Source organism: Emydura macquarii, unplaced genomic scaffold (assembly GCF_026122565.2).
Source record: "Emydura macquarii macquarii isolate MOO-44397 ecotype Brisbane River unplaced genomic scaffold, CSIRO-AGI_Emac_v2 contig_1390, whole genome shotgun sequence".
In the NCBI taxonomy this organism is placed as follows: Eukaryota; Metazoa; Chordata; order Testudines; family Chelidae; genus Emydura; species Emydura macquarii.
In genome coordinates, this window is record NW_027131527.1 from 13,118,152 (window position 1) to 13,144,858 (window position 26,707).

The 26,707-nt window shown below is 46.3% G+C and overlaps 1 protein-coding gene across 3 annotated transcripts in view; it reads right to left on the reverse strand.

Annotated features, from left to right (window-relative positions):
- Positions 1 to 26,707, reverse strand: part of CDH23 (cadherin related 23) — a 454,320-nt gene that overhangs the window by 337,350 nt on the left and 90,263 nt on the right. For all 3 annotated transcript variants that reach the window (XM_067552666.1, XM_067552664.1, XM_067552665.1), the window contains exons 4-5: positions 11,867 to 12,009; positions 570 to 617 (exon numbers count right to left, since the gene is read on the reverse strand). In XM_067552666.1, the coding sequence (XP_067408767.1) occupies positions 570 to 617; positions 11,867 to 12,009 (191 nt within the window). The remainder of the gene's footprint in view (positions 1 to 569; positions 618 to 11,866; positions 12,010 to 26,707) is intronic.

Consider the following 26,707-nt stretch of genomic DNA (forward strand, 5'->3'; position numbering starts at 1 on the left):
TTCATTCTCAAAGGATTTCAGAGAAGGGGCAGATGTAGAATTGCAGATTCAGGCAGAAAGTGACCAAAACTTCAGCAGCTGTCAACTCCTTTACAGCCACAGCTACTGTACATCATTCTCTTTAAATTCCCAACAGCCAGAGGTCCAATGGGACTTACAACGCCCCCTGCTGGTAGATGCTGGGACTAGAATACTTCTCTATTCCCCTGGAAAACAATGCAGCCACTCCATTCCTGAGAGCTGCTCTTCTAGGAGATGGTAGTATTGTAGCTGCATGATCCCCCGAGCCAGTGCTTCTACTCTAATCCCTGCAGCGCCGCAGCTTTTACATGAAAAGTAAAACGACTTGCATCTGTATTTCTACACCATGCCCTACAGTGGCCTGGTGAAAGAGGCTGGGCCTGAAGTATCTGAACCATCCCCCAGTGCTCTCCTGTTCGTTCCATGATGCCCCTTTCGGGGAGAGGCTGGGATTGCAGAGGCTGTGAGCTCCCCAGCAGCCAGTGCTCTCCGGTCCCACCCCATGCTTCTCCTGTCTCAGATCACGAAATGAAAAAAGTCACACTTACCCCCTGGCTGTCACTGACAGAAAATTCAACCGTGAATTCTGACTTAGTCTGAAATGAAAAGAGAAGAAAAACATATAATTAGAGGCACTATAGCATTTATCTGTGGAGGGCAGGCTTTGAACTTTAGCCGAGTATTATTACATGCAAAACACTGTCATGGCCTTGAAGAAAATAAGGAGGGGTCAAGCCCACTTACATATGTTGTATATGAGTGCAATTGCTCAGAAATACTGACAACATGGGGCTCCCATACATTATCTATACACGAGAGGCAGCTCTCCCGTGTCAACAGGTGGCAAGGACTGAAGCAGCCAGCTTCCCAACTGGCAGCTGAGCACTCTAACAGGAGGTGGATATTTTATGAATGCCATACAGATCAAAGGAGTCTGCTGTTTAACCTTCTTCGTCGTGCCACCCCTCTCCAGCATATTCCGGCATGCACTATGACCCTGGCAACAATGGCCAGCAAGGGAGAGACAGACCTCCTCAAAGACAGGGGTTCCCAAGCTGTGGCTCATGGACCACTGTGGTCTGCAGAGAGCTGCCTGTCCTCTTTGGTTCCAGCTGAGAGATGTGATGAGGTTTTGTCAAATAGGACACCACAATTATCTCACTAAAGACTGCTAAAACACATCACAGCTTTCCTAATATTACTCTGATAGAAAGCAATTGCTGGGATGTTCTGTGACTGGGAATGCCAGGAGAGGCATCCACGAGACAAGTAGTCTGCAGAATAAAAACATTTGAGACCTCCTCCCCCCCGAGGAAAGGGTTCGAGAAGTCAATTGCCCCATGCCCCTAATGCTCCTTAACATCCCAGTTAATTCAACGGCTAAGCATAACAAAAATAAATAAATAAAAACCCAACACTGGCCCTGTGATGATGACTTCAATCCAGGAGGACTCTAAAGAGTCAAGAGGAAGCAAAGTCCCCAGTTTACAGATTAGAGACAAGGGACCTGTGAAGTCCCATCAATTTTTCCATACCATTAAAAAAAAATATTCCGTTCTCCCTCCCTATATACCATCCCCACCTCCACCCAGCTCTTGGATGTGAGTGTATTGACATCTTCAGTCCAGGAACACAGAATGTTTGCTATACTGGAACATCAGGTTACTGGTCTGTCAACTCTAGTATCCTGCCTCCAAGCAACAGCTGGCATCTAATGCTTAAGAAGATGGAGAGGAACTTTCTTTCCTGACCACCTCTTTTCCTCCAGGGACTGTTCCCAGTTGAGGGACATAAAATCATGCCAAAGAAATCATGCGGGGCTGGGGAGAGTGACTCAAAATATTACAACAGAGCTATCTGTTATCTGGAGACTGTCTGATTTCACTTAACCCAGAGTCCCAACCAGCCATCAAACAATTCCTTTCCTTCCGATTCCTCCTTTTACAGCTGCACTGCCCCCTAGCCACTGCTGTGAGAGTGGCATGACAAGCACACTGGAAGCTCGGTAGAGGAATGATCTGAAAGCAAGCTTGGAATGATTGCATGAGATATAGACTTGGTTGATTTATTCTAAGGAAGCTTAGGGATAGCCAGCAGGCTCTGGTTCCCAAAATTGCAGCTTAGCTTCTCTCTTACACCGAGATAACTGTTTACCTTGCAGGGGGTTCGGGGCTGGTTTACCAAAGCATGCTTTCCCCTCCATGAAGGCTCAGGAAACGCAATCTGAGAAAGCCTAAGTGGGATTCAGTTCCTGCCTCAGGGCAATGCCTGTAGCCAGTCTGAGCAGCCCAAATGCCAAGGACACAAGAGAGACATCCATTTTCCTTGCTGTAAGACTCTCCAATGTCAGCTTTTTCATCACTACTTCTCCCACCTCTTCCCTCCACAAGTGCAACAAGGGGGAAAAAATTGGGGAACAGGGACCAAGACCAAATTTTGTTGAACATAAAAAAAGATAAATCAGGGTAGAGGCAGGACAGACAGACAGGACTGCCCCCAGCCTAATTTCTGTCCCCACAGCTCATTTCAGTCTCATCCCTTTTTAGACTTGGTAATTTATTGCATCATTTTGCATCTAATTCTTTCTATTAAGTAAATCTTTCAAAGCTTATTTTGACTCCCTTGCATTTGTTCTTTTCCCTTTTGTTGTTTTTTCCCTTTCCACTGCTGTTTGTCCTCTCTCTTTTTGTTCCTCAACCTTATTTTCCTACACTGTCCAATAATTAATATGATTCCTTTATGTCCCCTCCATCTTGCTTTTCTTTCATGGTTTACTCTTCTTCCGACTTTGCAATCTCTCCCCCCTTTCTCCCTCTACACTTTTCCTTTCTCATACTAGCCACTCCCAGTCTCTGTATACTCTTTCCACCTTCATCTTCTCTCACACACATTCTCTCTTACTTACTCCACCAGAAACTCTCTCACACACTTCTGCCCTGCCTGCCTGCACCTCCAAACTCTCTTCCTCTCACATACTATAGACTTGTCCTCACAGTCAAACCAATACATAAACACTTGCAGATTTCCCCAGGATCAGTTCATATATGTGTAACCCTTCTGCCAGACCAAGTCAACAGCAGCAAGGGCCAGGTTCTATGTCTAGGGTCCCTGTCAATGATACAACACCAAACTGGCTCGAGCCCCCACCCAGTCACCTGGGAAATCACATACTATACCCTGGGTGCCCCCAAAGGGCAATACTTCCCCTCTCGCAAGCACAGAGTCTGAGTGTAGAAAGAAACCTTTTAATAGTTTTAATGGTTTGGGAAACAGTGCAATCAGAATTCATTAATTTAATGAGCCAAACCCATCCCAGAGTATAGGGTGTGTCCTTCGCCTCTCCCTTCCTTCTTCCCCCTGTACTGACCCTCGTATTTGCAATGTCCACCTCTCAGGTGTGGCTCCACCCCCTATGCGGCTCCTGTTCGACACAGGCTTGACCAGGCCCCCTCTGCTGCTGCCTCCTACTGCCTTCGGGCCTTGCTGAGTCCCTGACCTCTGGCAGCGACCACGCCTGGCTCCCGCTGACTGCACCTGGCTGGCACCGACTGCGCCTGTCTCCCATTGACAACCACGCTGGGCTGGCACCGAATGTGCCAGCCCCTCTGCCAACCGCTGACCGGACTGGCACTGACTGTGCCGGCCCTCTCTGCCGACCGGACTGGCACCAACTGTGCTGGCCCCTCTGCCAACTGCTGACCGGGCTGGCACCGACTGTGCCACCCTCTCACCAGAGGTGCCTGTTGCTCACTTAGCTCTGTTAGTTGTCAGGCAAGGTTTCCCGATCCTCTACTGGGTCAGCTCTTTAGTGATTTCAGCTCATGGGTAAACCTTTTGCTGACATACAGACAATGTCCCAATTTTCAAGAAACAAAAGACAGAGGAGTCATTAATTCTTTTAACAATGGGAGGAGAGACTCACTCCATGCCTGGGGGCAACCCTTTACCAGGGCCCATGCAATCCCAATAGAAGACTTCTCCACCTCCCATATTTATCAGGCTGAAACATCTGTCCACCACCCTTGTGGAGTTCTGTTTAGTTTAGGGTGAAGTATTCTATCATAACAGACTAAGCACAGTTTTGCTGACATCTGTTCATACAATTGAAGGACATTTCATTCCCCAGCAGTTAACACAAAAGTGGTTTGTAGCCCCAAACCAGCCCTGCTAACCATTTCCCATTATGCTCAGCACCTAGGTGAATTATGCTAAATACTTAATTGTACTCATGCAGATACAAAGCCCATGCAAATAAAGTGCCCCCCTTTATTCAGACACTCAGATCTTGCTTACATATGCAAGCTGCTCTCCTCAGAAATCCAATCACACACACACACACACACACACCCCAACCACAATCCACATGGATTGCAAAGTTCATATAAACACTCCAGCTCCTTGACACAAGCAGCCTCCCCTGTTCCCAATCTCCACCTGCATCCTACATTCCTCTACAAGTTTCTCTCCTTGTACATTCATTTCCTTTGTCTCTTCAAGACCCTCACTTGCACTCCACGTCTCCCTGAACTTTCTAGGCTCTCCCCTGCACCCTCTCAGTCCCCTCCTGCTTCTCACATTCCCCCCATCTCCTCATAACTCCTTGTCAGCTCCCTACCCATCGAATGACAGACACTTTTCTGGAGGGCACCTTGACTTCAAACCCACTGAAGATAATGGAAGACGGTGGTTGTCTTCACTAGGGGCAGCCTTGCTTCCACTGGCAAAACTGCAGGGAAATAGTGGACATCTTGACTAAAGTATGTTTGGTTTCAGGCCTGTTAAAGTGATGGAAGATGGTGGCCACTTTGAATAGAGGAAGATTTGGGAGTTTGATGCCAGCAGTTGTGAGATCATGGGGAACTTAAAAAACAACCACCAGATACAATGAGACTCACCATTAAATTGTGAGAGTTGACGTCTATGTGCAAAACTATCTTTTGCCCCTTCCTCCATACCACCACGCCAGGCTGTGTCTACTATGCCAAAACTCCTGCGAGAGACAGCACAGAGTCTGACCCTCTGCAAAGAGTCCCTCCATTCCCATGCAAATTTTTTTTAAACTAAGATTTCTCTGGTATTCATCCCAATAGTATCTGTGCACCTCACCAGTATTAATGGGTTTTAGCTTCACAGCACCTCTGCGAGGTAGGGAAGTACTTTCTCTGTTTTATAGATAGGGAACAGAGGCACAGGGAAGATTTGTGCTTTGCCCAAGGTCACACAGAAAGTCTGTGGCACAGCCAGGAAGAGATTCAAAATCTCCTGAGTTCCAGTCCAGTGTCTTTACCATATGGAACCATCCTCCATCTCATCAGAAATGCAGGAGATGCAGCAGCCAGGGGAATAGCGAAGCTCAACTTTTAAAGATGAGCACCTAAACAGGGCACCCAGCCCCTGCATTTAGGCACTCAAATAGGCATTTACTATGTGTGTGTAAAATGGTCATTTATGTACGAGATTATGCCAATTTTAGTATCCAAGTGCCTGATCTTGAGAGAAGAAGCCATGTACACCCAACAGAAGTCAATATGAGTAGTGTTACCCAGTATCTCTAACAAAGGTGTCACAGATTCACAGATCCGGTGTTTGCACAGCTCTGTAACAGTCCCTGGGAGGACCCCTTGAGGGTTTACTCTCGCACCGGGGTAAGCCACTTGGTTTCACCACCTCCATGGACTGTACCTCTGAGCCTCCAGCACACCTGCTTCACTCCATGAGCTCCCCTCAGTGAGTCCACTCAAATTGGCCCCCTGGGGGGAAGCCTTGCACACCCAAAGGGAGCAATGCTCTCCAACCTCTATAGACTGGAGTGACTCTCAGACAGCATTGTCAAACAGCAGGATTTGTTAAATGTCTGGAACACAGCACAGGAAGTCCTTGAGTTAGCACAAAGAGTGGGAAAGTTGCAGTCAAGTCCAACTGAGTCTGGCAAGGGCCTAGGGTCCTCTCACAGCCCCCAGTCCAGAGTACCTCTTGCTTCCAGCACGCCACACTTAACTAACCCAACCTGCTCCTCCTCAGTCTTTTGTTCCTCTTCCTGGGCAAATAAGGTCATATGGTCTCCTCCTGACTCTGTTCTCCAGCTGGTCAAACCGGCTGGCTTCCCACAGAGGGGTGTCAGTTGCTAGGTAACAGATTGCTGGGTCATTGTCTGGGCCCAGGGCCCACATTGATCTCTGGATTTTTCTGCAAAGAAAACACCTCCCCACCACCTAGTTAATCATGTAGTACCAAGGGGAAACTGAGGCACACACCATCTTCATGCAAAATATTCTGAAAAAATAGGGTTCAGATATTCTTTAAAAGTGAAAATTGGACTCTGGATGGCTTCAAAGGAGCAGGCTGAGCACATAACCTTTCCTGAGTTTCTGAGTGCTGTGCTCTCTGGCCGTTAGTATTAATTTAATTTTTTGTTAACACTAGAGTAGATCACATGACTGTGAAATCCAGGGTAGGTAATGAGGCAGAACTAACGTGTGCCTCCTGCTCATTCCCTCTGCCCTCCACAGAAGCATCAGTGTGTGTGACCAGAGAAAGGGGAAGGATCTGTTAGTGACTCCACAGAGGTCGTGGGGAATGACCTTTCAGAAAGAATCCAGATCTCTGGATTGGGGTGTCACTGGATTTATGGCATCATTTTCATCATTGCATTGTAAGAACCGAAGGGACTACAAACTGGGACCATGGGGGTTGTGGGCTACTTACACTTCTGCATCACCAGTGGAAGCTTAGGCTGGATTTCTGCTGGAGGACCTAGGAAGCCAGGCACTGTAATAAGTATCACACAGCAGGGCCCCCCAGTCCATTATTGGTTCATGCTGGTATATAAGCCAGGAAGCCATCATAGGGAGCTGTCTAAGCAACAATGCAGACTGCTGGTTTGCTTCCGCTCTAGGCTTTGTCTGGATGTGGACCCTAGAGTGTGGCTTCTGACCCCTCGTTTGTCCCCAGTTCTGCTATCTGCCTTCTGTCTGCAACTTGGTGCCTGACCCTGACTTCCTGGTATCCTGACCTGGCTTGAGAATGACCCTGCTATTCATCTCCTGCCCACAACTTGGTAACTGACTGATGCACACACGTTACCCACACCCCTGTCCCGAGAGTTTGCTCAGACCACCTTTGCCTACCGCCACTCCATCCAACCCTTCCACAGAAGACAGAAGGGGCAGGTCCCTTCCGACCAATGGCTCCCCGAGGGCCCAGGATCTGCAGGACTATGTCACCCACCTGCAGGCAGAGAACCGCAAGCTACAAGACCCAAATGACACAGCTTGCTGGTGAAGCACAGACCCTACGTGAGCAGTTAGCACACACTCAGAGAGAAGCAGCTACACTATGTGCCCAAACAGGTCATCCATCACTCCCATGGTACCACTGCCTGAACAGTTTGATGGGGATTGTCAGAAATTCTGGGGATTCCTGAACTAATGCAGGCTGATTTTCCTGCTCTGCCCCCAAACACACCCCACAGACCAAACGAAGTTGGGGCTAGGAGTCAGCCTGCTCACTGGCAAAGTGCTTAATTGAGCTATCCCGATGATGGAGCAGAACACCCCAGTGCTCTCCAACCAGGATTCCTTTCTGCAAGCCTTCTCAACCATCTTTGATGACCTGCATCACATCCACTCAGCAGAGGCAGCCCTCCATAAGCTTCACTGGGACAAGGGCAGCCACCTCCTATGCCATTTAGTCCTGACAGCTTGCAGTTGGATGTCAAATGGAATAAAGCAGCTCATCTATAACAACTCTGGGGGGAACTCAGTGAAGATATACAAAATGAGCTAGCCCACTTTGAAAACCCCACCTGCCTAAAGGCCATTACTGATTTTGCCCTGCACATTGACTCTTGGCTGTGAGACCAGAAGGAAGGAAGAAATAAGGGGTGGCCTGATGTCCCCATGCTTGCTCTCTATGCCAAACCCTGTTGAACTGAGCCCTGAACCCACTTGATCTGGATCGCTGATACCTGACCCCAGAGGGGAAAGAACCGTTGACGGTAGCTAAACCTTGATTTTACCATGGGGCACCAGGGCATGCCCTTGCCTCCTGTCCATCTTGAAAAAGCTCAGGAGGTGGACCAGCCCAGGCCCGGTAGCGGGTACAGCCTGGGCATCACCAAACTTCATGCTCTGGAACCATCCCTGCAAACGCTCAAGTAGAACCTGACCTGGGAGCCATGGGCTCTCCCCACATTTCCAATCATTACTGTAGCTGTGGATCTTGGAGAAGGTACAGCAGATTCCTCCACAACTGGTAATGAAGGACTCCAGGACTGCAGCCAATTTTATAGACACGAAGGCAACTCAAACCCTCTAGATCCCTCTCTAGCCCAAGCCCACACCGAACCTGAGGGAGATGATTGATGATTGTCTCTTGTGTCACTGGTCCTCCTATCGTCAGGGCTGGTGACACAAGAGACCACCCCCTTAGAAGCCATAGTGAAAGGGCACCAAGAGATAATATGGTTTGATGTAATCTGCTCTCCATTCTTCCCAATAATTCTTGGCATTCCTTGATTGGAGAACCACCTATGGATCTCCTGGCAGCAGAGGAGCATTAGCTTCTCTTCTGAATATTGCCAGAAAATTTGCCTCCAACAAATTGACCCACCCACAGGGGACTCTCATCCAGGGCTCCAGAATTGGATAACACTCTCTGAAGTGAAATCCTGGACCACAGGGGATAACCAGAAGGGTGCAGTTTCAGACCAGAACCTCAGCCTCCCCCACAAGTAGCGAGTCTATCTGGATGTGCTTGAGAAGAAAAATGTGAATTTGTTACCCCCACACAGGACTACAACTGTCCAATGGACCTACAACCCCGGGCAAAGGTGTCCTATGGATGGATATACATCATGTCTGAACCAGAGCGAGAGGCATGATGTGCTTATAACCAGGAAAATCTTGCCAAGAATTTCATTCAGAGATCCACCTCTCCAGCGAATGCACCAATCCTCTTTGTGCAGAAAAAGGACACATCACTATGCCTCTGTCTAGACTATTGTGCATTGAATGAGGTGACTATTCATAACCGGTACCCCTCGCCCCTGATCCTGGAATTGCTGGACTACCTGAGGATTGCCAGGATCATCACTAAACTAGATATTTGAGGGACATAAAATCTACTGCAAATAAGACCTGGGGATAAATGGAAGGCAGCTTTTCATATCCAATATGGGCACTTTGAGTAATGCTGTTTGCGTTAACCAATGCCCCTGCAACATTTCCTAAATAATGTGTTCAGGGACATCCTGGACCAGTATGTGGTCATCTACCTTGATAGTATTTTCTGAGAACCCTGAAGCACTGCCATCAAGTCTGGTCTGCCCAGGAGAGACTATGGAAGCATTGTTTGTAAGCCAAACTACAGAAGTGCACTTTCAACCAGGTCACCATTGAATATCTATGTGATATCATTTCCTCAGAGGGCATTCAGATGGACCTGCAGAAGGTGGTAGCCATCCACAACCAGAGAGCAAATGCAGACCCTCCAAGGGCTTCAGTGCTGCCTGGGCTTTGTGAATTTTTCTAGGCAATTCATTGCCAACTTCTCTGAACAAATAGCCCAACTGACTTCCCTCCTTTATAAAGCATTTCAATTCATGTGATTGCCTGAAGCCCAGCCTGCTTTTGACCAGCTCTAGAATACCTTTACCATGGCTCTCATTCTTGCACACCTTGACCCAGTGGAAGCCGATGCATCCAAGGTAGCTGTTGGGTCTGTTCCCTCACAGCAACTTAGACCCAAGTCAGTTCTGCACTCTTGTGCATTCTACTCTCAAAATCTCACCCCCACAGAGATGGACTATGAAATACTGGACTAGGAGCTGCTTGTAATCAAAACCACATTTGAAGAATGGTGTCATCACCTTGAGAGCGCTCAGCACCCAGGACAGGTTTTTACAGACCATAAGTACCTTGAGTACCTCCACAAGGCCCAAGTTTTGAAGTTAAAATGGGCCTTGTTGTTCTCTCAGTTCAAGTTTACAGTTACCTAGTGCCTGGAAAACTGAAATGGAAAAGCTGACGCTCTATGGTGAATACTACTGAGAAAACAAGAAACCTATTTCTGAGCCCCCCCCCCCAACCTCCTTGAACAGAATAAGTTTGTCAAAGCTACAGCTCAGCAAGACGTACTCTCCCTCATTCTGTCTGCCTCAAAAGATGACTCTGCTTGCCCAAGCAACACAGTCTATGCCATTAGAGGCTCAGATGCAACTTTCTGGGTGGGATAGGATAACATACTTCAACAAGTGCATATTTGTCCCCCCCGCAGGACACCCCCAAGTGGAGGTGCTATGGCTGTGCCATGATGCTCCATGATGCTCCATCAGCAGGTCATTCTGGCTGCCTTGAACATCTCCCACATGGTTGCCTGTTTTTTCTGATGGCCCTGCATGCTGGCCAAAGTCCAAGCTTACATAGACTCCTGTGCATATACCAAGATGCCTTGGACAAGACCCTTCAGCACTTGAGTACCCGCAGAGACTCCTACTATATGGAGGGTTTTCATATAACAACACTGACCATACCTCTACAAGTCAGAGCCCCTTCTTGGTTAATTACGGGTTCTATCCCCTTTTCCTTAGGGGCTACCAGCAGCTTCCCTGAATCCAGCTGCCACCAACAGGTCCAATATAATTCAGGAGCACCTCGGGAACCATCTAGAAGAGGTGAAGGAGGCTTACAAGAGGCACGCAGACCAACAGCAACGAGAAGCGCCAACATCCGCAGTCAGGCCAGCAGGCATGGCTCTCCACCAAGCACAATCCTGGAAATTGGATCGCCAGTTCCCGGGACACCTTTCCTGATATGCCGGCAGATCAACCCCATTGCCTTGAAACTATAGTTTCCCCAGCCTCTCAAAACACACCCAATTTTTCAGGTTTCCCTTCTGAAGCCCTTCCTTGACCGAACCACACATTGGCTCTGCCAATTGAAATCCAGAGTATCAAGGAGTACAAAGCACATGCCATCTTTGATTCCTAACAGATGCATGGCCACCTGCACTGTCTGGTGAACTGGGAAGGCTATGGCCCCAATGATCACACTTGGGAACCTGCTTCCCATGTCCATGCCCCTGACTTGATGGAGGAATTCCACAGGATTCACCTGGACTGACACCAACCTGAAAGAGCAGATGATGTAAGAATCTGTGGGACTAGAACCTGGGACCATGTGGGTTCTGAGCCACTGACGCTTCTGCATTGCCATTAGAAGCTTAGGGGGGTTTCCTGCTGGAGAACCCTGTGAAGTTAGGCACTGCAGAAAGTACTGCCCAGCAGGGCTTGAGTGGTGACTCCCCACTGACTGGCTCATTCTGGTATATAAACCACAGCTCAGCCCTGACATACGTTTGCAGACTGGGTATGAGCATAGCTCCTAACGTTACCATGAGTCTGGAACAAAGTTCAGAGTATCCGAAGGGGATACATGCCACCGTTACTATGGAAAGGTTCATTTAGGGATGGACAAAAACTGTCCATTGAAAGTCGTTTGATAGAAAATTGGATTTTCAATTAAATGAATTTCGGTCCCACAAGGTTTCTGCTTTCTGTGTAAAATTTTGATTTATCATCGAAAAATAAAAGAATGCCCAAGCCCCAAAACGTTACCACACAGGGAAAGCTCACTTTTCACAGGTAGGGCTTTGAGGAGGCTCCTGATCACCTCATACAAGAGGCGCACAGAAAAATGAGGAGCAATCATTTCCATTCTGATGTTTGGTCAAGATCCTGTCCATTTGCCACTGCCCTCCAGTTACCAGGTGCCTGCCACAGGGAATATTGCTGACAAAATACATATCAAAGTGTGGCAGTTTGTCTTCTAGCAGCAAATGACATTACCTCTCTGTCCAAGGGCTGCCTGAGCCATACAACTCCAGTCACGCTTTCCACTGCAAAGAACCTGCTGGCCTCTTCTCCGACAACACCAAACACAAGACGATCATCGTCTAGGTCCCGGGCAAGCAGCTGGGTCACTGACGAGCCTAGAACAACATAAGTGAGGAAAAAAGTGTGAGTGAATGAGAGAAGGAATTGTTGCATATGGGAAAGTTGAGTTAGTTGAGTAAAAGTGGCAGCATCCAGCTGTGTCAATCACTAGAAACACAGAGAATCCATGCATCTTTATTGGTAAAAATCTGCCAACAACATCCATCCTCAGAACTGTAAGACACTTTACTTTCATGTTGTTGCTACAGAGTTTTAGAGCTCAGGAAAATAACAGGAACAACAACAACAACAGCTAAACTGACAACTGGATAACTACTGTGCGTGCTTCCTTCACACAATTCTGCCAGCGCATCTACTCTCATTTCAATCCTGGAGCCCCCTTCATCCATCTGCCAACGCATCTCTCAGCCTTGACCTGCAAAATGCTCCCGCTGCATTTCTGGGCCTTGAACAGAGACTGCCAATAACATTAAATTGTGCCAAATGGCAGGGTCTTTTCTGTAGACAGACACTCACTAGGGATCATGGGGATATCAGACTAATTTTCACTGTGCTTGAGACAGAAGTACAACCCACAGAACTGAAGGTGGAGCCCAGGAAGTCAGAGGGCAAAGGAGATTCTGGGCTGGCTGAGCACATGGAGTGGCCCCCACAACAAATTACAGCAACCTGGGGGGCTGTTTTAATTTACAGCAGCCAAGCATCTCTAATGCTCAGTGGCAAAGAGACAACTCCTCCCACACTCGACACACCTCCTCCTCCCCTCCTATCTCTCCCCCCCCATGCCACAGGCTGCAAGGGAGGCAGCATATGGGAACAGTTAGTACATTAACAGTCCCATACTAAAAGCACCACCACAAAACAAAGGGCGCACACACCCATGCCTCAGTCATTTCATGAGTCACTGAGGCATGCGCATATAGCACGTGGTTTTTATACACTGTCTCAGTAGCTCCATTGAAGGTTGCAAGTTGTTGTGTATTGTTCTCTTAGAGCAGAGGTCTCCAAACTGTGGTGTGTGCCCCCCTAGGTGGGCACAGAAGAATCTTCAGGGGGAGTTGTGGCAGGGCCTAGGCTAGACCCCACAGGGCGAAGAGGAAGCACCCACTCTACCCCCATCTCCTGGCTGAAGCCCCAGCCTCGGCTCCTGGCCCTGGGCCCCAAATCCCAGCTCCAGCTTGTGGCTCCCGGCCCCATGGCTGCAGCTCCAGTCCCCACCCTCTGCCCCAGCCACAACTTGAGCCCCAGTTCCTGGACCCAAATCGCAGCTTTGGCCCCACTCCAGGCCCCGGCTTCCTATTGCACTTCCAGGGTGGGCATAGACTAGGTAAAGGGAGGTGCGACCCCAAAAGTTTGGGACCACTGTCTTCGGGACAGCAGACCTAATCTCTTTGGATTTTCCAGGAGAGGGCTGGACAGCACAGAACATATATTTTGGGGTGGAAATCTGGGATTTGTAGAGTGTTGGGGTCACCCTGGAATAGTACTTCAGGCTGGTGAGAGCCAGCATATGACCAGAGTATAACCGGCAGGCTGCAGTATCACACAGACACTCGGGCACCTGTATTCTGGTGGCTGTTGGTCAGCGAACCAGGTTGAGCTACAACAGCCAGGTATTGCAGGGCTGGTGATGATACAGCCCCTCACTGGTCTGGCTAATACCCTGGAACATCACAGCCACCTGCTCCTGCTGTTCTTATAGGGGAATCACCTGATCCCTGCTCAGGTGGGCCTACTTAGTATCCAAGGTTGGCTAGCCCCAGGCATCTAGGCTTTCAACAGGGGCAAGGACCCTGTAACACAGTTATGCACATGTGGAACACAGAGGTGGCCGACAGCAGAGGAGGAAAACTTTATCCATGTAAAAGCTTTAATTTAAATTCCCTGCCCACCCTACCAAATGCTCCTGGAGATCCCTGCAGTCTCCATCACTCCTTCATGCCTCACTACCATCCTGCTCCCATCCATGTGCCCTCTCCACCTGCCTCAAGCTCCCTCTCTCCCATTCTGAGCTAGGGAAACATGACTCCATGCTATCGCCACCATGTAACCTCCGGCTTCTGCCCCCACCGAAGTTTTCTCCCCCTGCTTTGTCCCCAAGCTCCCCACCCTCCTCTGTCCTTGGCCTCATTTCCAAATGCCTTTACAAATTCTCACTCGACCATAGTTCCCTTGGATGTCTTCCCACACGCAACATTTTATTTTATATATATTATATATTCTGGAGTCAGAAGGAGCCCACTTTAGATTTACCAACCAGCATTGCTTTCCCTACCCTGAAAAAACAAGTCTTTATATTTTTTTAATCTCTCACCAGCCCTTCCAAAAGTACTAAAAGGCTCTTGTCAGCAAGGCCTACTAAAGCAGATTTGGGGTTTCTAGGCCAAGCCCTTTTAAATATATGATAAGCCACAAAAAAGTTTTAAAAAATATTCTAAGTAAAGTCCAGGTTCATTTGCTAAGCTGCATAACTCAACTCTTTATCCTTTTTTGCCAAACTTCCTAGAAAAAAAGTTTACTTGAGTATGAGACACAGCCTACAGAGCTGGGAAAATTTGCTTCTTTTTAAAGAAATTTGGGTATGGGGCTTTCCATGGGGAGTGAGCTTCAGGCTTAACTATGGAGCAACTGCTCCCACTTCATTATGGTCTTCAGTAATTGAATTGGGTACTCAACATTCCTTCGGCAAGTAATTATATTCCTTCCCCTTTCCCCCCCACCAATGCACTTGCTGTATAGGTGCCAGCTTACACGAAGCAGCTAAATTGCTGCAGTGGCAGCAGCATCAGTGGAGTAACGGCACATCTGTTCAAAAGAAAGGGAGAGATGTGAAGCCTCTCTCACTGCTGGTGGAACAGGTAGAAAAAAACCAAAACCAAACAACAAAAACCCAATCCCAGCCGTGCTGCTTCATACCCACAAAAGAGCAAATAAAAAGACAAATTTTCACTTAGCATCTTATTATTTTTTAAGTGTCAACAATGTGCTGAGCACTGAAGAAGGCTTGAAGCTAACAACAACTCCTGCTCCACGCAGTTTACAGATCCAAAGGCACACTCAGAGAAGACAGGAGGACCAGTACTGGGTTTTTCCCCACCTTTATAATTCATATTACCACCCTTGCTGTGGATCCTGCGGGCTCCCTCTCTCTCACTTCCCCTGTTGTGCTCTGTTTACCAACTGCCCCAGCTGTACCTCTCCATCGCTGGGCCCCAAGCGGGCTCCATGTTTAAGATTCTTCAGCAGTGGAGTGTAGAGCCCTCACCTTTGCCACTACAGCTCTGTCATTCCAAGTTACCCCAGGACACTTCTTACAGAACAAGGCCTACCCCAGAGTGGTTATTGGGTTTATACAAGAGTCCCTGGAGGCAGCAGTTTCACATTTTGGTTTCACTAAATGAAAATCAGTCTCTTTCTCTCTCTCTCTCCCTGTGTGTTGCCTAGACTCCCCATGGGAACAGTTCTCAGCTATCTGGATAGCGCTTCAAACATGCCCCTAGGTTGAGGGAGGGGCCTCCCAAAGATTGGAAACCTATGTGATACGCCTTATGCTGCGAGCGTGGAAAGAGTGCTCCTCTGCCTCCTCAGAGAAGATCGCCTTGCCTCAGTCACTGCTTCTGACAACGGCAGAGAGATAGTGCTGCCCTTCTCCTCACCACCACTGAGACTGGAGGATGACTCCAGCTAATCAAAGGTCACCAGTGGACGAGGACACTGCCTGCTCCACTCCTATGCGTAGGACCAAATAAAGGCTGCTACAAGGGGAAGCTGTGCTGAAAGAGGAAGGAGGTATTTCTTCTGGGATCATCTTACCTAGGTCAGCAAAGTGCAGGCATAACGCCTCCAGGGGCACCCACCAGTAACCTCTGAGACAACTGTTCTACAGGTGTACACTGTGTTCCCACTAGCACAGCTACCAGTTTGTGCACAAGGAGGCAGAGCTATGGCTATGGCCTTGCCAAGATACGTGCCTTCCAAAGCAGCATGAATTAGCCTTCCCACTACCATCCTGGAACACAAGCAGCCAAATTATCACTGCCTCGTGCATGGGAGGTCTGAAGTGGAGGGAATGATAGGAGGGGGCTCTCTTTGCCCTCTCCCCATAGCACACTTTGTGCTACAGTAGCTGTAACTTGAGAGTTCCCCCATTTTTTGCCTTTGTAGACCACAGGGAACAGAAATGTAAAGCCACAGTCTTTTGTACTCCTTTGCCTCTGCTGGTATTTACTATGGTGATAGGGTCCAGATCAAATTAAGCTAATGTAGATATATCTTTCTGAACCACCACTGTTGCTCCTTTTCCCCAGTACAGCTCTTCGTGACCCAAACTTTCTGCTCATCTGGCAGGCCCCTTGGCAATCTTCCCCATTGAAAGATGTATTCCTCTGAGCTCTCTATTAGTCAGAACTCCTGTCATGTCCTCACCATGACTTCTCACAGGCCAGGTACCACTCCTCTCCTTTCCCCTCTAATCATTCCCATGCCTGCAGAATGAACCGTTCGCCTCTCCTTTTTAGGAACAATACTGGCAATTCCTAACAGGATCAGACCAGTGGATTGTCTAGTCCAGTATCCTCTCTCCAAGAGTGGCCATCACTTGATACTTCAGATGAATGTGCGAGAAACCATGCAATAGACAGTAATAGGATAACAAGCCCCCTGGAAAGTTTCCTCCTGACCTCCAGTCACAGAGATTGATTTATAGCCTGAAGCATGAGGGTTGATCTCCTTTCCAAAGCTGACTTCCTCCTATTGTGGAGACTCCAGGAAGAAGACAGACCTCCAGGATCCCAAAAATCTGCCTACGCAGATGCTGGAGTTATGAACAGTCAGCCTGTGATGGCCAAACAAAGAACTTGATTGATGCTCCATGGCGGCCAACTACAAGCCCTGGATTGTCTGCATTAGAATGGGATCACCTAGTACACATGAACTGAGCTGGGACCAACATGGTGTTTGGAAGACAGGAGTTGGTTGCAGAGCGGCAGCTTCCAAAAACAGGAAGAGACACAGCCCTTCAGTTGGACTTGGAAGAAAGGCACAAAGAATCCAGGGCCCACTGGTCCCAAAATGGGCCACAGAGCCAAGATCAAGGATACCACTCCTCCTGGCAACCAGTGGTATTCCAGAGGGGGCTGCATTTAAAAATATGATCCCAACTCTGGGTAGTCTTCTCACCCATCCCAATGTCTGATCCTACTCACTTCTTGGCCTTGTGAGCTGTTGCTGGACCAGGGATTTTGATGGCTGAACAACAGTTTGACTGGTACGTCACTCCTGGAATTATTGTAACATCCCTTGCTATTCCTGGTAGGTACTTCTCTAGCCTGCTGGTATGTTCACCCTCACACTTCCCAGGACAGGAAAGTTACCAGCAATGGAAAAGTTGGCACTTTTAAAATGAGCTCAAATGCCAAATAATAAACACTGTCCAATATAAAAATACTAGTTAGCCCCCGAGCCCTGCCAGTTCTGTTACTATTCATCAGTGCTACAGTCGAGGAGGAAGGACCATCATGGGGAGGTAAAGCAAAGAACTGCCCTTCAGGATAGCTAGCTGTTACTGCTGATTTGTACCACAGACTTCCAGTGTGGCTATGGGCAACACACATACCCCACCCTCCCCCCGTGTCCTCATCTGTAATACGGGGCTATTAGTATTTCCTTGCTGGACAGAGACATTGTGAGGCATAATTCATGAATAGTTCTAAAAGGCTCGAAATCACCACTTTGGTGTATCATTGGAAAATTTTAATTGGGAATTGTTGCAAAGAGCAGTATTTCCTCTCAGATGGAGCTGTGTTCAGTCCCTGTGTACACAGGTAGATACCATCCAGAGCTTGCATTTCAGGAGCTAGTGAGGAAAAGGAACATGACATCTCCCTGGGAATGTGCTGGACATGAGAAGAACAGAGTAGTGTACATGAACCCCACTGACAGCTGCTTTAGCAGAAGGACAAAGGAAACTAGGAGAAATGATCTTTTTGTAGTGCAAAGTTATCAACTCCATTTGTTTCCTCCCTGGAATCAGACAGGGCAGTTAAGTGTCTTGATTTTGCCAGATAATCACAATTTATCTTGTCTTCTTTTGCTTTCCCTCTTTCAATCATGGCTGCTTCTCGCTCACTTTCTTCTTCTCAGAATCTTGAACTTTGACTGACCTCAGGGGATTTTTTTTTTTTTTTTTTTTGCTAGGGATTTTTAGTTTTTCCAAGTAGAAACTCCTATCTCAATGTCTTGCCTTCATCTCTAAATCTGGGGTTTTCTAGCACAGCAAATACCGATTATCACGGACCACAGAGCGCTGGGCTTGGCAGAATGACCTTTCAAAGGTTGCCAAGTTTCCCCTATCCTTCTCCCTGGAAACTAAAAATTCTCTTAAGAGAGGCCTCACTTGGTAACTCAATGCTTTCATAAGCTTCCCTTCCCTCCGCCAACATCAGAGCAGCAGAAGAGTGAGTAAAAGTTGCTGCTTTGTGTCTGATTGCCTGGGGTGGACTTTCTACTACCACCATTAACCACTTTCCTTTTTTTTTTAAATAAGGAATTTGAAAGAAGAGACAATGAATTCCCTGAGAAGAATAACGATCTTCAAAATGCAGCAGAATTTCCAAAAATGTTGGACCTCAAGAGTAGGAAAGAACAAGAGGACCAGGGGGTACAACATGGAGAATTGCACCAGACAGAGGACCAGGATGCCAGGAACTGGTACAAGAGGTGGTACAGGGCACTGGGTATGGAGACTGATGCTGGGAACCCATACCAAAGGTTGGATTTTTAGTTACTTGTTTTAAAAAACACTCTCAGTAAGCCAGTTCCAAAGCTCATTGGAGTCAGTGAGAGTCTCCCTACTGACTTCAGTGGGCTTTGGGTCAGATCTTCTAACACCAAGTACATTTAATTTTAACGTTTTAAAATCTCATTTTAAAAAGGCCCTTTGTATCCCTAGCCTTGGCCTCTTCATTGACCTCACCCTACCTGGCCTTATGACTGCATGCTTTAGTATAGTCTCTATACAATTTCTTCAGACCACTCTTTCTTGTAATTTATACCATGGGCACACCAGAATCTGGAGATAACTCAGCAACGCTTCAGCTTACAGAAAAGAAGATTTACAAAATAAAACTGTACACTCCCAACTCGAGGATTGGGAAAGAAGGAACCAGCACTTAATTCCCAAACTGCATAAAGCACATTGAGGGAGGGGTCAGAAGGCAGAAGAAGCCCTTTGCACCAAGGCCATTGCCTATATTTGTTTTCCAAGGGGACAGTCTGAGATAGATCTTTAAGACAACAGCTATTAGAGTACTTTGAGTAAGCATAAGAGAGTTCAGCTCTTTTTGCTGAGTCTTACACATGACATATATAATAATATCAGTATGTGGCCCTCCCCAGCAAAGAACAATCCTGAGGAACACTATATATACAGCACCAGGCCTCAGGGTTTCATTTTATTACAAAATATCTTGCTCCAGTAAAAGCTTCCTGTCAAAATAAAGCTAAAAGGGGGAGGCCTCGTCGGTGAAATTCTCTGCTGGAGAGGATCAGCAAGTCAAACATTGGTGCTAGCTTTTCTATATTTCTTTTTTTAGGACCAGATAATGAATAACAACATTTAGGGCCCGTGTACTGATGCAGAGCCCCATTGACTTCAGTAGCAATCCATGTTTCGCATAATGGCCTGCACTTGAGTGGATTTGATTGCAGGACTGAGGTATTAGTTATGCAGGCTATGGTCAGGACAAACACATCTCAGGTGTTAGGACATAAGATGATCGCTGTAGGGGGGAAGAAGCAATCCCCATCTCTACGTAAGCATTCCACAATTGGCCCAGTTCGTTATACCAGTAAGGCTTCTAATACACCTCCACCCAAGGTACTGAATTTGCTGAATCTGATCGTGAAAGCCAAATCCTATGTTCCTAATTCTTCACCTGTTCCCTTTTCCTTCTGTTTGCACAGTCCATGTAATTTTTCCCCTCCAACTGCCACCCCCACCCACACCACCTTTAAAAAATGCTTCTTTGATGTTTTCCCTAAAGATAATTTAATGCCAACATTTCTGCATCACTGGGCAATCCTACAACAGCCAACCTGTGTGCACATGAGGGATGGAGGGGACAACAATTCTCTTAGGGGAAAAAAAGATTTTAGTTTCCAGCTAAATGACAGCAAGCAAGAAACGCTCCCACAATTTGAACATGGATGTATTCTGCTCTTTGTCGGGCTCAAAGTGATGAATGGCACAGCGCTAGGAGATACAGATATGTGGAGAATGGGAGTCACTCTTCTAGATGCAAAACACATATCAGGAGCATGGGATCAGCACAGCAGGCTCACAAAAAACTAGCGCCCCAATTTATACACTAGATCAGGGGTCGACAACCTGTGGCACACACAAATGATTTTGAGTGGCACTCGCTGCTCGCTCCTTCTGGCCCCGCCCCTCTCCCGCGTAGGCCCAGTGGCTCCCTGGCTGAGCCGCGCCGCTCCCAGCCCAAAGCAGTGCCGCACAGAGGCCACTCCCCTCTTCCAGCCCCGCCCCATCCCGCATGGGATCAGCAGAGCCCTGGCCAGAGCCACACCGCTCCCAGCCCCAAGCAGCGCTGCATAATGGCCACTCCACCCTCCTGGCCCTGCCCCTCTCCCACGTGACGTCACATGGACCCAGCACTGGGAGAAGGGCAGGGCCGGGGTGGAGCAAGTACCACGTGGTGCTGCTTGGGTCCAGGAGCAGCTCCTGGCCAGGGCGCTGGGAGAGGGGCGGGACCGAGGGAGGGTTGTGGGGGGAGCGGCTGCCACACAGCGCTGCTTGAGGCTGGGAGCAGCTCCTGGCCAGGTTGCTGGGCCCACAGCACGTGGGAGGGGGGGAAAGGAGGGCAGACATGGCACGCCACATCCAAAAGGTTGCCAACCCCTGCATTAGATAGATAGGCAAATGCAACTGAATAAGCCAGGTGGTAAAATCTAGGTAAGACATATAGATATATTTAGTAACAAAACCTGATAGTCCCACATAACATTCTCATAAAAAAAACTAAGGAAATGTGGTCTAGATGAAATTACTACAAGATGTGTGACAACTGGTTGAAAGATCAAGTAGTTATCAGTGGTTCGCTGTCTAACTGGGACAGCCAGTCTAGTGGGGTTCCACGGGGGTCAGTCCTGGGTCTGGTACTAATCAATATTTTCATTAATGTCATGGATAATGGAGTGCAGAGTATGCTTATAAAATCTGCAATTGACACCAAGCTGGGAGGGGTGGCAAGCACTTTGGAGGACAGGATTAGAATTCAAATTGATCTTGACAAATTGGGGAATTGGTCTGAAATCATCAAGGTAAAATTCACTATTCAAGTGCAAAGTATTACACATAGGAAGGAAAAATCAAATGCACAACTACCAAATAGGAAATAACTAGGTAGGTGGAAGTCCTGCTGAAAAGGACATGGGAGTATAGTGGATCACAAACCTAATATGAGGCTGCAATGCAGTTGTGAAAAAGACTAATAGCATTCTGGGGTGTATTAAAAGGACTGTCATATGTAAAATATGAGACTAATTGTCCCCTTCTACTTGGCACTGGTGAGGCCTCAGCTGGAGTACTGTGTCCAGTTCTGGGCACCACACTTTAGGAAAGATGTGGACAAACTGGAAAGAGTCCAGAGGAGATCAACAAAAATGATAAAAGATTTAGAAAACCTGACCTATGAGGAAAGATTTAAAAAAACTGGGCATGTTTAGTCTTGGGAAAAGACAGTGAGGGAGGACCTGGTAACAGACTTCAAATATGTTAAGGGTTGTTTATAAAACGGACTGTGATCCATTGTTCTTCGTGTCCACTGGACATGGGCTTAATCCACAGCAAAGGAGATTTAGGTCAGATATTAGGAAATATTTTTTTAACTATAAAGGTGATAAAACTCTGGAATAGGTTTCTAAGGGGAGCTGTGGAATCCCTATCACTGGAGGTTTTTAAAAAGAGGTTAGTCAAACACCTGGCAGGGAGGATCTAGGTGTACTCGGTCCTGGCTCAGAGCAGGGGGCTGGACTTGCTGACTTCTCAAGGTCCCTTCCAATCCAATATTTCTATGGTTCTATGAAAGGGGGAGCTGACTGGGGAGGGAGGACAAATCCTTGCGGTTAAAAATACGGCAACTTTAGTAAGATTTTTTGGGGAGAGGAGACAGACATTTTTCCATTTGCTCTGATGCCTGGACCCAGAATGAGAGATGGAATGAAAATATGAAAGAATACATAATTCCTCAGTAGTATATTTTTTAAACTGGAGATCACCAGTGTAAATAAGGAATCCAGTCAGGAAATGCTTAGCATAAATGGATCTGACAACCTATGGTAAATCTCAGAATATTGCCCATCACCATGCTAATTCAGATTCTTATGGACACATCCACATAAGAGGGCTGCACCATATTAGCTAAATTGATCTAGCTAATTTCAGAATAGAAGAATGGCCATACTGGCTCAGACCAATAATCTGTCTAGCCAAGTATCCTGTCCTCCGACAGTGGCCGGTGGCAGGTGCTTCAGAGGGAATGAACAAAACAGGGCAATTATTGAGTGATCCGTTCCGTGTTATCCAGTCCCAGCTTCTGGCAGTCGAAGGTTTAGGGACACCTGGAACATGGGCTTGCATCCCTGACTTTCTTGGCAAATAGCCATTGATGGGCCTATGCTCCATGAACTTAGCTAGTTTTTTTTTAAGCCAGTTATAATTTTGGCCTTCACAATATCCCCTCAAAGAGTTCCACAGTTGACTGGAAAAGAAAAGAATTAGATAAAAGAATAAAAGATAAAAAAAGAATTAGATAAGTTCATGGAGAATAGGTCCATCAATGGCTATTAGCCAAATTGGTCAGAGATGCAACCCCATAGTATGGGTGTCCCTAATCCTCCAACTACCAGAAACTGATATTGGACGACAGGGGATGAATCACTCGATAATTGCTCTGTTCTGTTCATTCCCTCTGAAGCATCTGGCACTGGCTGCTGTGTAAAGACAGGATACTGAACTAGACAGACCGCTGATCTGACTCAGTAAGGTCAGTCTCATGTTGTGTGAAGAAGTACTTTCTTTTGGGTTTTTTTTTTTAAATAAACCTGCTGACTCTTAATTTCATCAGGTGACCCCTGGGTCATATATTATGTGACGGGGAAAACAACACTTCTTTATTCACTTTCTCCACACCATGCATGATTGTATAGACCTCTATCATATCATAACCTCCACCCCCTCCCCAGCTGTCACTTTTCTAAACTGAACAGTCCCAATCTCTCTTGTATGGAAGCTGTTCCTTACCCCCTAAACATTTTTGTCACCCTTTTCTGCTCCTTCTGCAATTATATCTTGTTTGAGATGGGATGACTAGAACTGCACACAGCATTCAAGGTGTGGGCATACCATGGATTTATACAGTGGCATTATATTTTCCATTTTATTATCTATCCCTTTCCTAATGGTTCCAAACATTCTGTTAGCTGTTTTGACTGCTGCTGCACATTGAGCAGCTGTATTCAGAGAAATATCCATGGTGACTCCAATTGGTGCACTTTCTGTGTGTACAGCAACCCGCAGATAGGCATACGGAAGCTGTTGCCTACATCCATATGCATCCATGCCAATGTCAGTTCTAGATCAAGAGCCCACTAAGTAGCAAATAATGTCCCAAGCACCACGCAGTCCGAGCTCATTTTTCTAGCGCACGGCTGGTTTTGCAGCAGGAGTTTGTTAACAAACCCTTTCCTCAAAATGGCACATTCTTGCTGAGATTATGAGTGATGTGTTGGACAAATAAGGAAGCAAATAACTGGCAGCATTATTGACTCCAGTTCCACTAGAAACATCCTGACATACTGGAATGGGATGGGGGAGAATATAAATATTTTGACAAACTGAAAAAGATTTTAAAAAATTGAAAGAAACTTACTAACTTTAAAGAGGGCACGACAAACAATAAAATCAAATTACAGAACAATAAGGAGTAGGAAAAAGACACTGTAAAAGGAAAGTGTCAGTGTCTATTTAGCCATCGCCAGTCTGATAGGAGTTCCTATGCTAAGAAGTCCCTTTAAAAAAAATAATTTCCTCTCCGCACTGCCTACAAACTTAATTACCAACAATGATCACAGAACCATACATTTTACCTTAAAATTAATATATCACGTTTGGAATGATATCACACTAATTTATCACAAGATTTATGAAACTTGCACATTTTCTAATGAGATTTATGCAAATATTACTCCATCCATTGTTTGTGCCATAAAAAGTTCCATCTCAGAAGCTGCACTGTCAAACAACCTCATTCACTTTTATAGATATCCATCCTTGCCCCTTTAGTCTCTCGCAAAGATGATGAATCAAAGAGTGGCCATAGTTTAGATCTCAACCTGCACCACAGAACGATCATATAGTTCCCAAATTAGCCATCAAACAAGCATAAAAAATTTATTCTCATATCAGTGGATGATGGCTCACCTAGGATAAGGTTGGGGTCCTTTAATAAAAACAACATTTCAAGGGATTTCGGGAGAACATTTTAAACTAATCTGAAGGAATTAGCTAGTGAACAATTTGTGTATATATATATATATATATTTTAGAAGGACTGGAGAACAATAGAGGGACCAGAGAAATGGAAAAAAAACAAATATTTACCCTCTGAAAAATCTAAAGTCAGTCCTCAGTAAAGTAATGGAATAAATATTATGAAACAATTTGCAAACATATAAAGAAACATAAGCAATGAGCATCATGGGGTTATAAAGGAAGAAATCATATCAGACAAACTTGATTTTCATGACAGAACTATAAAATGAGTGGAGGAAAGGAATGTACAGGATGTACCATCAGCTCAGAAAAGCATTTGATGTCCTGTCTTACAAAGTTTTACAAAATTAATTCAAAGTGGCTCAATTTTAAGCACTGTTTGAGGACATGAAAACTCATTGAAGGACATTGTGAGCAGGTGATACTCCCACTCTGTTCCAGATAAAGTCTGCTCATGCTGTATAAAGTCAAACGTACACCTCAGCGTGGACTGGCTTTACTGGTAACTCAAACAACAAGATAACACAAGACTCAGCCTAAGCTTTTCAACAGGTCTAGCAGTTCCTAAGGTTTCTTAAAGGCCGTTGCGATTTTGAAGGGCACAGAGAAGGCACCATGCCACAAAGCAGGGGTGTGATAATCTCTAATTCAACTATAACTGGAATACTGCATGGTTTCTGGGCATCTCAGATTGGACAGTGTGCAGAGAAGAGTATAAAAAGTGATTAGAGGGCTGGGTGGGAGAGTCTCTTTTTTTAAAATCAGGCAATTACAGAAAGCTTGGCTTCAATGGGGCCATCTGGTTGAAATACCATGACCATATACAACTATTTGCAAGGTGTATCCAGCAAGGATGAAGAGGAATTATTTAGGTTGGAGGGAGGAGAGTGAAGAAGTAAAGGAAAAATTAGCAAAAAAACTTTATCTCATTGTGAGGAATCATCTTCAGGAAGCAGTGGAAGAAGCCGCATCTCTTGAGATTTTTAAAACTAGACCGGGGAGAGGGAGAGACGGACAAAAAACAAAAAGACAATCTAGAATATACACACCCCTGCGAACGATTCTGTACTGCCCCCACGTGCATGGACTAGAGGCATAGGTCTTTTCCATCTCTAATTTCTATTATATTGTGAACACTGCAGTGAGGAGGGGAGGACAGAGAGAGAAAGGACAACCCAGGAATGAAATTAACATGGAGACTGAACTCCCTTTCTCTCACTAGGAGATTAGAGGTCCCCTACCCTCCCCCTCCAGGTCAAAGTTGGAGGAAAAGAAACAGTGGGAAAGATGGTTTTGCCTGGGGAGCGAATGAGCATGGAGAGTGAAATCCCTCTTACTTTCAGTCCAGAAGTAGATTGTGTGTTTTCCAAGGTATGGTAGCACTCTCTTTGTGGAGCAGATGGCAGGTAATCCTAGAATTGACTTAACATGGAAGCAGAAATCCCTATTTACTGTTGGAAATGTCAAAGCAGAAAACTTGCCTGGCCTAGAGAGGCCACCTTGCATTGCTTTTTGGTGAACCCTCCAGACCAGAGACTCAAAATGAGGGACATATGACTGTTCGCAGCATGGGTGGGGAGAAACCTCTGAGTCTGGATGCTCTTTTGGAGGAAAAGAAATGCAATGATGTTAGGGTTAACTTGCATTACTTGAGATGGCTTTGGCCAACTGGCCAAGAAGAGAAGTTCCGAGATCAAATCCTACTCCTGTAAATACACAAACCCCTCCTCTGTACATGTGTACATACATACATACATTCCTACACTTACGTCAACAGAACCTTATAAACAATCTGCTTATGTGCTCTGTATATATACACACACTCACTCCCCTTGACAAATCTAGTTAAAGTCTTGATTAATACTTCTGACACAAAGTCTAAACCTTCAATTCACAGAATACCCTTTTTTAAATTTAATTTTGCAGATAACGAAATAGGCCAGAAAGGATGAGGAACAATTTCCCCACCACCACCACCACTAGAAATCTCAGTTTCTAATTAATCAAGCAATCCCATTGGCTAAGTATATATCTGCTTTATAAAATGTGATGAAGGAATCTTACTGTAAGTGCTACTTTGGAGAGGAAAACCACACACTCCTCTCCTCATTTAAATATCATGGGCCATGTGGAAATGTATAGGAAAACAAATATTAGTGGTT